Source organism: Ambystoma mexicanum, chromosome 2p (genome assembly GCF_040938575.1).
Source record: "Ambystoma mexicanum isolate Mex_15411 chromosome 2p, UKY_AmexF1_1, whole genome shotgun sequence".
In the NCBI taxonomy this organism is placed as follows: Eukaryota; Metazoa; Chordata; class Amphibia; order Caudata; family Ambystomatidae; genus Ambystoma; species Ambystoma mexicanum.
Window position 1 is genome coordinate 1,127,276,596 of NC_090923.1, and position 13,125 is coordinate 1,127,289,720.

Consider the following 13,125-nt stretch of genomic DNA (forward strand, 5'->3'; position numbering starts at 1 on the left):
AGAGGTGCTAAGCACACTCGAGCAGGGGCATTCCTACCAACAGCCATTGCAACAGACGCCTCAAAACCTCTCTGAGGTCTTGGGTCATAAAGCACCAGTGGGGGCCGGCTGTCTCAGCATCTGAAAGAATGGCGAGACATTACTTCGGATGCTTGGGCATTGAAAAGGTTACTGCCTTCCCTTCATTCAAAGACCTCTGAACCATCTACCGGGGAGCCACTCTTTGAGAGTTCGAGATCCGCTGCTTGTGCAGGAAATGTTTACCCTGCTCGAGAGATAGTGTAGAACTGATGCCTGTAGTGGAGAGGAACAAGAGATGGTACTCTCCATATTTCCTAATACCCAAGAAGGACGGAGGACTGAGACCCATCTTGGACTTGAGATACTTGAACAAGTTCCTCAGGATGGTCGCACTTTCTCAGATCCTTCAGGCCTTCCAACTCCAGAATTATATTTTGTCATTGGACCTTCACGATGCTTATCCATCTCAAGGCCAGAAAGTACCTGAGGTTCGCCATTAGTGTTTCTCATTATCAGTTTCGAGTTCTGCCATTCGGGCTGACCTCCGCCCGAGGGTTTTCACCAAATTGATGGCGGTGCTGGCAGCGAGTCTCAGGAGAGAGGGGAGATTCACGTCTACCCCTACCTGGACGATTGGCTGATCAGGGCATGTTCTGGATCATCTCAACATCACCTGCCACTCTCTTCACAGACTGGGCTTCTTCCTCAATTACAAGTAGTCCCATATGACCCCTTCTTAAAAGCTCCAGTTCATATGGGCTGTACTGGATCCATCATTGGTAAAGAGCTCAATATATTCTGCAGCTGGTCTCCAAGTTTCAGGGTGCCCAGCGTCTCCTGGCCTTCCATTCTGTTTTTTAATTTTATTGAGGTTGCTCAGCCTTATGGCATCTTGCATTTTTCTGGTGCCAGAGGCTTGCCTGAGAATGAGATCCCTTCAATGGGCTCTCGGAACACAATAGTCTCAATTCTTGGGCAACATGTCAGGCCTACTTCAGTTTCCAAGCAAGGTCGCACAGGATCTCCTGTGGTGGGCCTTCGAGGACAATGTTTTGAAGGAAAAATCTACTTCAGGTTCCAAGCAGGGTCGCACAGGATCTCCTATGGTGGGCCTGTGTGGACAATGTTCTGAAGGGAAAATCTTTTTGGCAACCATGGCCAGGTTTGTAGCCTCCGCTGTGTAAGATGTGGCTGGCACCATATACTTGCCCACCAATCTATGTAATCACTGTTATGCTCTTACTGCAATTGTCTAAGCTATCATCTATGTATGTATGCCTTCTAACTGCACTTATGTAACTAAGCAAGCATTCCTAACAGCGCCACTATGCTCGAGGGCAGTGGGCGCTTTACATGTCTTACCCCCCACCACCCACCCTTGCTCTCCCCCCTTCATGTCCCCATTCTCCACCCCCCACCTGCCCATGTTGTCCCCACCCCCTTCACCTACTCACTAGTCTTTCCTTCCTCCCATCTCCTCCTACCCAGTAAGTGTATGTAGCTGCCCGCCATTCTATGAGATTTGCTCTAGGATAGCGCCCGTTGATTTAAACTTCTGTAATAGTATGCACTTGCCACCGTCTAATAAGGGACTGGCCCCATGCTATTCTATGTATGAAACCAACCACGCACCTATCTGTAGCTTCTCTCCTATGTATCTGCCGGTCACCACGCACTTGCCCATTGAACATGACTACGCATTAATGAGATGCTGCCGCCATTCAGCCTTTAGGTAGCACTAATGTATGCATACTATTCTTGACCACGCATCTGTTTGTAGCTGCCGCCGTGTAAGATGTGGCTGGCACCATATACTTGCCCACCAATCTATGTAATTACTGTTATGTTCTTACTGAAATTGTCTGAAGCTATCATCTATGTATGTATGCCTTCTAACTGCACTTATGTAACTAAGCAAGCATTCTTAACAGCTCCACGATGCCTGAGGGCAGTGGGCGCTTTACAAATTCAAATAAATAATAAAAAAAAATAATAGTATTGACGAGTGACAAACGCTTCACTCACGGGGTGGTGAGTCCACGCAAACGATCTGATAATCAGCAGTTGTTGGTCTCCATCAGAGTCCAAACTACACATCAATGTTTTGGAGCTGAGGCCAATCAGACTAGCGCTGAAAGCCTTTCTGCCCTCTGTACGGAGAAAATATTTCCTGGTAATGATGAACAACACAGTGGCCATGTACTACCTCAACAAGAGAGGTGGTGTAGGGTCACTACCACTGTGCAGAGAGGCAATGCAGCTCTGATACTGGGCAATTCAAGAAGGAATCCTCCTATCAGCAGTTCACCTAGCCGGAGAGGGGAGCACAGCGGTGAATGCTATGATCAGGCAGAGCAGTCTCCCACAAGTGGGAACTAGCTTAGGAAGTCCTTCAAGACATCTTCACCCTTTGGGGAACCCCTCAAGTAGACGTGTTCACGACCAGTGTCAACTGGAAGTGCGAACTGTACTGCTCCAGGGAATTTTCTCCAAGAGGCGTGCTCTAGGAGAAGCGTTTGTGGTAGATTGGGTATTTCCACTCCTGTATGTGTTTCCTCCAGTCCCATCATTCCTCATTGTGATCAGGAGGTTGAGAAAGTTCGGGAAACGCATGATCCTAATTGCCCCGATTTGGCCAGGACGATGTGGTATCTGGACCTTCTGGACGTGTCCATCTGCCCTCCAATATGTCTCCACTAAGAGAAGACCTTCCCTTGCGAGAGGAGGGTCGGGTTCTCCATCCAGAGGTCAAGACACTCAGCCTTCATGCATGGTTTCTAAGAGGCTGAGATACAAGGATTGGGACCCCCAGGATGATGTAATGGAGATTTTACTTTCGGCCAGAAGGCCAGCAACAAAGTCTGTGTAACGCTGCCGTTGGAACAAATTCTGCTGCTGATGCAAGAACAATAATGTAGATCCTCTACTCTGCAAGACACCAGAAGTGTTATCTTTTCTACTATACCTAGCCAATCTGAGACTCAAGGTTGGAACAATTAAGGGCTATTTGGCGGCGCTATCCATATTTAAACACTCGCCAGAGTAATCTTCATATTTCAAGATCCCACTGGTGACACAATTTCTAAAGGGGCTCACTGTTCCACCCCTCACATTCCCCCCCCAATCACCTGTTTTCTTTCCAGATTCCAGTTAGGGACCTTAATCTGGTATTAGAATTTCCCATGTGTGCACCCTTTGAACCCCAACATTCATGTCAGTTAAGATTGCTAACATTTAAAACTATACTATTGGTGGCATTAACTTTAGCCCATAGTGAGTGAATTGCAGACACTTTCATCCAAGCCACCCTTTCCTATTTTCCACAAGGATAAGGTGGTCCTGAGGGTTAAGCCTTCGTTTTGACCTAAAATCATTTCAGAGTTCCATGTAGGAGAAAAACATGTATTGCCCACTTTCTATTCTCTACCTGACCCTGGCAAGGGAGGAGGAGAGGTTACACAGACTGGTGCTTTAAGCTTCTACATCTCTAGATTATCCAATCTTCGAATTGATGAAGAGCGTTTTATAGGCTATACAGGCCACAAACTGGGTCAGGCTGTACCGGACCTTATCCAGATGGATCATTCTGGCAATTTCAGAATGTAACAGGCTGGCGGGCAAGGATCCTCCAGAAGGTTTAAGGGCCCATTCCACCAGCGGCATGGCTACCTCTACAGCTGGGTGTCATGATCAAAAAGATTTGTGAGGCAGCTACGTGGTCTACTATACACACGTTCGCAAAGCATTACACCCTTGAATCTTCTCTTGGTCAGGATGGAAGCTTTGGAAAAGCTATCCTCCATTTGGTTCATGGAAACCATTAATAACAAAATTCTTACCCCACCCCCACCAAAACAAACAACGCTTTGGGAGTCTGTCAAAGATGAGGAATACGTGGGAGGCCACAATCCATTCGAAGAACAAGTTACATACCCCTGGTAACATTCTTTCGACTGGATGTTCCTCCCACGTATTCCTCAATGCCCTCCCAGCCTAGCCCCCACAGTACAATTTCCCATGCTATTACAGCTTTCGCTCCTTCAAAGTTTAGCACAGTCAAACCTGTGCTTAGGAGTGTAGTTTCTACTGTATGAAAAACAGAACTGAAGCCAACGGGTGCTGCGCTTGCTATATATACCTTCGACATCCTCCTCGAGACGGAAGCCCTCGAGGGACATTGAGTCGACTGCATTGACGCACGGCGCCCTCTGCCTAAAAGAGAAATCTGAAGCGGATATCGTATATCAAAGATGAGGAATACGCGGGAGAAACATCCGGTCGAAAGAACGTTACCATGGGTAAGTAACTTGTTCTGCTGCACCATTTGGCTAGAACTATATCTAACACCTCAGCTACCCCTTTGTAACAGTCCATATGGGGCACTGATGCTGGGAAGGTACCAATGGCTTGGATGGGAAGGTACCAATGGCTATGTAATCCCATGAAGAAGGCATGTGTAAATTAAAGCTGCCTGTGCTGCTGTCGTTTACTCCATTTAGGATTTTGGGGCAAAAGACTGCATAGAGGGATTTAAAAAAAAAATGCTATTCACCATTCATAAAGTACCACATTTACCTGAACCAGTGGGATGCTTGTGAGGCTAACGCGGGACCACCCACAATATGAGAACACACCGGGAACTGGACATCACACTTAAGGAAGAAAGAATGTTGGTATTTATATATTTTGAATATTTTCGGTTGAACCAAAAACTACAAAATCTGCAACTCGGTATTCCTCTTCAAGACCGCACTAGGGAGCAAAGTGAAAAATCCTCTCTGGTGCAGAAGGGGGAAGTGCCCAGACTCGAAACAGCATTGGGAAGGTCATTCTTGAGACCACACAGGTTATGTGTAGACTACAAGCTCTTCTTTCTTCTCCCCACAGCCGGCAGTGTTCATTGGCACACTGAGGCAGCCACGGAGACCATTGGCAGTGAACACGCCGAACAGGAGGTGGAGGGAGGTGAAGCTACAGCAGGTGAGTCACACTGGGGTAGATTAGGTCTGAACTTATCTTGCATTTGTATAGCGCCTCCTGCCATAGGCAAAGCGCTTTGGTGCCATAAATTATCAAAGAATGGAGTATGATGGAACGTTTAGTAGTGGTAGGGAGAAGTCGGGTAGATATTTCAGATGAGGGATATATAAGATGTGCAGGAAGGCCTATGAAGGAAAAGGTGGGGGTGTGTGTCTGTCTCGTGTGAGCTAAAACATGTAGAAACTATACCCAAGAAAACCGTGCAAAGCCCCTCTACTTACCCCGCAAAATCCTAAATGACCAGGTTCTATAGATGGGGAAAATGGACACATTTAACTGAGGGTGGGATTTTGACTACTGCTTTCTTCGAAGCGGAGTCAGCCTTCCCGAAGGTTTCTGAGTCCTGCTAGGGCCTTTAGGGAAATGGTTAGATTGGTGAGAGGCAGGGATCCTCTTATGCTGAGGTTTGGCACTTATGACTGGCTGCAGTTACTGTGTACTGTTAATAGAGGGCATCATGCGAATATTGGGTCAAAACAAGGGTGTATAGTCTAGTTCACAGATCTGATTTCCAGTGGGCGTGCAGTTTGTGGTGGGCAGGGGGTGTGGGGCGTTTCCATAGAATGTTGAATACATGGTTTAAGCAGCGGCTTTTTTAAATGTCTGTTAAAACTTAATGACTAAAAGTAAACTGTTTTTTTGTGAGGTGAAGTGTCTGGCATAATGGTACATGGAATAAACCTCATGCTCCCCAGCCTCATCCCTCCCCCACATGCCCCCTGAAATCCCCCCATCCACCACACATACTTCCTTCCTTTTCCTTTTGGTTTTTCTTCTTTGGCACTCAGTCTGGCTCTTTCTTGGGCACCATTTCTGTTTTGGTCTGTTTTCTCTCCAGACCTTTCCACCCTGTGGCAAAGTGCCTCCCTGTGGCATCATAAACCCACATGAGGGGAGTTTTGTGTTGCATGTTAACCCTGGTTGGGGGAAGGCGGGCATAGCCAGTTAACCTTGATAAACCAGGGGAGCAGAACACTCCTTTCTGACAGTTCACTCCAGAGAATAATAATGAGATCCAAGATAACGGATTGACTTTTAAAAAAAAACTGGCCACCTCCCCCACTCCCCCGAGTGAGACTGCTGGGAAATGAGGGGGAGGCAGGCACCAGTAAAGCAATGCGGCTAGTGAGGATGAGTTATGGAACACCTCACCTCAGGCGTGAAAACTGAAGAGGTGCGAGAAGGGGAAGTGGCGTTGAAGCAGGGCAAGCACACTGGAAACCTACTAGACTGAAGCAGTAGCTGCAGACGTGTGGAGGAGAGCTGGCCCAGTCTTTGCTGGAAGGAGGAGGCAGCACTTGTGACTTTGCTGATTCTGAACCTTGCATAAGAGCACCCAGGCATTGGGGCTCTGTAATCACGGTCTGATGACAGATAGCCCAGTAGTGAAGGACTCTGGAGACACTTCCTTGGGATCTGTGGGAGGCTCTGCTGGTGCTCGACCTGACTGGCAACTGGAGAGGGGTTTGGTGGGCTGTGAGACGATTGGGAAGCCACACACCTTGGATATGCACGAGCCGAACCACGACAGAACGAGAGGTAGGACAAGAAAAGGGCAAGTGTAGCAAAGATCTTGGTGCACGAGTTGTGCCCCAAGCACGTAATAAAGCATCAGACAGCCATTGAGGGAGACGGACAGACACACAAAATCAAAAGCATTTCATTCCAATAACTTAAAAATTAAAACCTGTGAAGAGATTTTTGTTGTTTTAAGCTTTTCGCCAGCAGTTCACCGCAACCCCGGCTCGGCTACTTCTCCTTCACCCCATTCCAGTCCCTTGTATCTGCACTCTGCCAGCCTGTTGTCTTTGGCTCTCCCTCTCACTGCACCCGAGTCTACATTAGGAAATGTAGATCAATGACAAATATATTGATGAACCCCACAATTCCGCGTTCTTATGTGGTGTTTTCCTCCTGTTTTTTATACTTTTATTTTTTTTATTTCAATGCCCTGGGTGTTTGCAGTCACACACTGGAGTGCCATGTCAAAATGCAGAGACCCGGTGTGTGAGATTATAGTCAATGGGATGAGGAATAGGAAAGGGCTCGGTTTATCTGTGCCGGGGTTGTATGCCTGCTGTGGTAGATATGGCACAGATTCTATTCAATAGACTGAGTACAACGCATGAACCCATGAGACAGGAGTATGAACTTGCTTCTTTGGTTGATGATTTTAGGCTGTTCAGGGCTTCAATGGGCAAATTCCCAATAGACTGTGAGTAGAGTAGGTTTTGCCAGATGTATTAAATGGGACTGCCACAGGCACCAGTCTTGTTCTAACTGATGCATTTCTTCTTTTCAGAGCCTGCCGGGGATATCCCTCTGCTCTCCGGTGTGAACCTCCCTTCGGTCACAGTGCCTGAGGCCACCTCCTCTGGAGTTCCTGATGATTTGGGGAACCTGACCTCTGGCACGGAAGAGGACCCGCTCTCTACTCCAGTCGCTGAGGTCCGCCATCGCACTGTACATAGCTTGGATCTTTGATGATGGTTGTGGCAGTCGGGTGGGTTCCCATTGCCTCCAGTTTCGTCTGTGTCCACCCACGGCTCACAGGACTGAGGACGCCATCTCGGTCAGAGCAAAGCAGAGAAGCGCATCTGTGACTCATTTTAGGGTTTCCTTTGTGTGGAACATGCAAGAAGATGATGTAGTACACAAACTAGACAGCCTGGAGGGATGCTTTGCTGAAAAGAGGACCAAATATATGGGGGAACAGCTGGGTGCTTGCGTGAAGACCTACAAAGAAGCTTGGCTGGAGACGCCAACAAGCTGGATCAAAGCCAGCTCTGCCTCCCATAGGGCTTCAAAGATTCTAGATCAACAAGGTTGCAGCGATAAAGTGAACATCCTGGATGCTTTTATTCTCACTCGCCTAGGGATGAAATCATGCACAAAAGGCCTGGCAACAAAGGGTTTCCCTGGAGAGTTAAGTAATTGACAGCAGGTGAGGAGTACAAGCACGGTGCACTACAAATAACGTTTTGAATGCTACACTGATGACGTGGCTAAGGAGGCAAGAAGGGCCTGGAGGCAAACTGTACCTCCAGGAGTTTTTTCATGAGCCAGTGCTAGTAACAAAACCAATACAAAGGGCCCAGAGATGGCAGTTTAATTCCTGGGGGCACCTCTGTTGGTGAATAGACCAGCAAGAAGGTTCCAGATGTGAAACCGTGCCTCCTGGAGTACTCAATGACTATGTACAGGTGACCAAATCAATGAGAAGGGTTCAGAGACAGTCGGGGACACTGCCAAGTAGGGGCCATAGTCTTAGCTGTGCTTCCAGTAAGATGTCATCAACACTGCTTTCCTGTGCGTAAAATCAAACGAAGGGCTCCCACAGATAAAGTATGCATTCCCTGTGGCCAACAGTGACACGTTGCAAGGGGCCAGCCCATCCAGGAAGTTCCTTTCACTAATGCTGCCTCCTACAAGCCATCGAAGATACTCCAATAGAGCTAAAATCCTCTAGAATGGCGGAGACTCTGGTCTCCAGAGGCCATCGGGAGCACTACCTATTCAGATGCCAAGGAAAAGTGCAAGAAGTGTCCTGCCTCCTGGAAGACCTAGGAAACCCCTAAACTAGTTAGGCTTCCAGGAGGTACTCGAGGACACTTCTAATGAGTACAACAAGGCTGCATAGACCAAGCCTGCATCCTGACTTTCCTCGGATCAAAAGATATCCATTCTGGCCTCAAGCCCCGTGAGTCATGGAGATATCATGTTTGTGGCATACACTGGTGGCCTGATCAGTGCATTTTTCATGTGCTGTGTAACTGGAAGGGTGTGTAATGTTGCACAGTGTGCACTTGGGTGGTTACATACAGGGACGAATTATCGAAGTCTTCATCCACACGAAACAGAGTCTTGGATGACTGCTGGGCTCATATTCTGGGTTGTCAAGGTTTGCAGACGATTACGAATTAAACTTGTTAATTAAGGTCCTGTGTTCATATCTAAAGTGGTGTTGGGGGGGTAGTGGGGGGATGGGAGGGCGCTTTGGTATGGGCACCTGGGATTAAAAGCGATTGAAAGGGTGTGAGAATTGTTCCCAAGATTCCTGTATCCTAACAGGGGTGGAGTCAGGGTCTCAGACTGTAAAAGGGACCACTAGCCAATCATTGGCATAGGAAAAGCTGCGTACAGAGATCCGCTTACAACTCCTGCAGTTTCTGCCTCTGGACAGGAGTTCTAGGCATTGGCAGAGAAGCGCACAGATCTTACATCTAGCTGTTTTCTCCTGGGAGCTTCTGATCCGACTTCTCTGTCCCGATAGTTTTCATCTTTGCCAGTTCGCTTGTACTTATCCAAAACTGTAGTGTTCTAGTGCCTGGGGTATTGTGCAATATATATATATAATATTTGTTTACGTCCCTGCGATCGACTAGATCTATCCTCTGGAGACTTGCATTGCATTTTTGGAACACAATTTAAGATGCCAGAGCACCAGGAGTGCCTTCAAGCACTGTGGGTCTGAGTAATAACTGATGCGTTTCTGCATGAAGGGCATCTCTCAAGGTTTGTACCTGTTCTTTTAGTTGGTGGTAAATATTTTGTCTGGGATGCGCCTATTCTTTTGTGACTCCAAAAAGCTGCTATTAATTAAATCCAAATGTTGCATATCACAAGGGGTCATCGGAGGGATATCTCTGGGGGTGTCACAGATGGTACACAAACTACTCCAAGTCTCAGATGGTTCAAAGGTTTTTATTGATGTATTAATGGTCTCTCCCTCACACACTCACTCTCCTCCCAGATTAGATACCGAATGTTCACCATCACTGTCCAATCTCTGGTTAACACTGGATGCGACGACCTAAAGGCAGGGTCTCTTTTATAACTAGACTCCCGCAGGGACTTCTTAACACTGTCCCTACTGAATCCAATATATGGTTCTTAGTGCACGTCTCATTATTTAACACAATTATAAGTTTTAACAAGCATCCATTAGTGGTTATTTGTGTTACATGAGTATATATTCTCCAGCATGGGGTCTGGCATGGATTCACATGCTCATGAATATTCCCCGTCGTCAGGCTGGGAATCCTCGGTAAAGAAAAAACCAGTATCAGTTTCGTTTCTGATCTGTCTTTCGTAGTAATAACCAATCACTGGTCTCTGCGTCATACTGACCACAGCCAATGACTGCCCTCTACCTAAGCACCGCCTCTGGCAGCCATCTTCAGATTTTTACCGCACGTTCATGTGTTGGGATCCTCGTGCTATTGCTCTCGAGCGTTAGTGCTTTTTTCGCGCTTTATCACAAAAAAACTTCGATTCTTTCGGTCAAAAGAGCCTCAAGCTCCACCGATCCTACATCCGATCAACGGGGACCCGTGTCGGATTCATCTGTGCCCCTCAAGGGTGAAGATTTCGTCGAGCTACGCTTCGGAGGACTCCAGAAGCTTCTCAGGCCCGGTCTCGGAGATGGCCCAGGAGAAGGGAAGCTCGACGCCCGGAAAGCTGTTCAGGGTCTGCCCTGGATGCCAGCTGCAGAACGTCTTCAAGGAGGACGAACACTCTTTCTGCCATGTCGGAACGGACCATGAAGGACCGCCATCAACGTCTCGCCAACTGGCTGGAGGGTAAGAGCCCGTCTGGCGAGAAGAAGAAATCCGAGCGGTCTTCTAAGACCTTTGAGGGCGCCCCGGCGACGGGGGCCCAACATAAGGCCAAGCACCGTGAGTCCGCTGGCACCGGGAGCGCCGAACGGTCGGGCTCTACGGGCGCCAGGCAGGGCGCACCCTCCCCGGCACCATCAACCACGAGCCAACGCTCTGGGTCGGGTAAGAGGAAGGCCGAGCACCCGGTGAAGCTCCTGGAGAGGCCCCGGTCGAGCTCTAAGGCAGAGGAGGAGCGTGGCAGTGCCCCCTCCCTCAAGGATAAGGCGGTGAGCGCACCTAAGGTGGTGAAGGCCTTGATCCATCCGACCAAGCCCTCTATCGAGACGGTCGCGGCGGCCCTGGCTCAGCCTGTGGTGGCTACACCAGTGGTGGCGACCTCAGGGCCCAGAATCTCCCTGCCTCCGCGGAGGGAGTCTTCCTTTGTGCCCATCGATAGGACCCCCGTGAAACCCTCCGTGGGGAAGAAGAAGGGGGGGCAGGGCGTCGTCGTAGATTCGGCCTCAACCTCAGAAGAGGAGCTGATCGAGGTCTTAAGCCACGGCCTAGGCGTGGAAGAAGGCCAGCCCGCCGGAATGGACCCTGACGCAGGTGACGACGTCGGATTCCCCCCTGCCAGCGCCGCAAGACAACTCGGCGGCCATTTTGTTGGCCATACAGTCCTTATGCTCCGAGATAAGGACGAGGCTACCGTTACCGACGGAGGAACCTCTCCCGTCGGGGGATCCAGAACCGGGACCTTCTGGTGTTCCCCCTACCAAGAAAAGAAGGATCCATCCACCACCTCCTTTTCAACCGTCGCGCCCCGTCCAGCCCTCCTCCCCGTCCACCCGAGGGGATGATACGGGGACTGACACGGCAGCGACGGGTACGGACGACGAGGCATACGACGAGGATTTTCCGTCGTCGCCTCCCACCAGGGCTTCTCCGCCCGACGAGATCGGATCTTTCCACTCCATGATCTCCAGGGCTTCCGAGCTTTTCCAACTCTGCCCTGAGGAGAAGAAAAAGGAAGGCTTCCTTTATCAGCGGCGCGAGGCCAAGAGGAAGACGGTCCTCGCAGTGCCTCTGTTGGACGACATTTGGGATGAGGGCCTTTCCCTCCTCAAGAACCCTTCCACGACGCCAGCTAGAAGAGACCGGTACGAGAAAAAGTACCGGGTCCCGGACACGGCCCCCCTATGCCTCCAGGCGCAGCCTACCCCGGACTCCGTCGTCTCCGCGGCAGCCAGGAAGAAAGCGGGGGGGGTGCGGCCTCCACATCAACTTCCCCGCCGGACGGCGAGGGAAAGAAATTGGATGCTATGGGACGTAGAGTCATCTCGTCGGCAGCGACGACGATTAAAGCGGCCAACGCCTTGGCTATCGTGGCCCGCTACGACAGGGAGCTCTGGTACAAGATAGCTCCCCTGCTGGATTTTCTGCCGGACGACAAGAGGGCGGAGGCCCTTGAGATCCTGCAGGAAGGTGAGGTGGCGTCGGACCACGCCATCACCGTGGCGACGGACATCGCCGACACTGGGTTCCGCCAGCTGGGCAACGGCGTTTGCCTTCGACGTCGTGGATGGCTCAAAGCTACAGACTTTCGGCAGGACGTCCAGACCAGAGTCCTGGACATGCCCTTCGACGGGAACAACCTGTTTGGGAAGACAGTGGACGATTCCCTTCAGGCCATCAAGGCGGATACTGAGACGGCCAGGGCCCTTGGAGTCCTGCAGCAACGACGAACGCCCTTTCGGAGCGGCGGAGGCAAGGGCGCCTCCAAAGGTTCCGGCGGCGGTTTCGCTTCCTACCGTCAAGCGGCCCGCTCGTCGTCGCAAGAGGCCTACAGAGGACGAGGCAAGTCTAGCGGACCCCGCCGTCGTCGCCAAGGAGGTCAAGGCGGCAAGGCCGCGTCCAAGCAGGATTGAACCGGCCGTGGGGTCGGGCCCCCACCGAAGCACCCCGGTGGGAGGCCGGCTGGCGGGCTTCGTCAGCGTGTGGGAGTCCATCTCCACCGACCGTTGGGTGCTGGACGCCCTGGCCCGGGGCCACGCGCTCGAGTTTCAAAGAAGGTGCCCGCGCGTCCCCCCGTGGCCAGGAAAGAACTTCACGTCCCTCAACTTCTCCTGGAGGTAAAGGCGATGCTCAGAAAGGGCGCCATCGAACTCGTCCCAAAGAGGCTTCGGGGCTCCGGAGTCTACTCGCGATACTTCCTCGTGAAGAAGAAGACGGGAGGATGGCGCCCCATCCTAGACCTGCGACGTCTGAACAAGTTCATCAAGGCGCAGAAGTTCCGGATGGTCACCCTCCAGCACGTCCTGGGTCAGCTGGAGGAAGGAGACTTCCTGTCGTCGTTGGATTTGGAGGATGCCTACTTCCACATTCCCATCCTAAAGGGGCACCGAAAATTCCTCAGATTCGTGGTCCAAGGGCGTCATTACCAGTTCAAAGCCCTTCCCTTCGG

At 50.4% G+C, this 13,125-nt stretch overlaps 1 protein-coding gene across 3 annotated transcripts in view; it reads left to right on the forward strand.

Annotated features, from left to right (window-relative positions):
• Window positions 1–8,999, forward strand: part of BSCL2 (BSCL2 lipid droplet biogenesis associated, seipin) — a 244,555-nt gene extending 235,556 nt beyond the window's left edge. For all 3 annotated transcript variants that reach the window (XM_069645174.1, XM_069645176.1, XM_069645175.1), the window contains exons 9-10: window positions 4,909–5,001; window positions 7,364–8,999. In XM_069645174.1, the coding sequence (XP_069501275.1) occupies window positions 4,909–5,001; window positions 7,364–7,545 (275 nt within the window). In that variant the 3' untranslated portion in view covers window positions 7,546–8,999. The remainder of the gene's footprint in view (window positions 1–4,908; window positions 5,002–7,363) is intronic.
• Window positions 9,000–13,125: the final 4,126 nt, after the last annotated feature.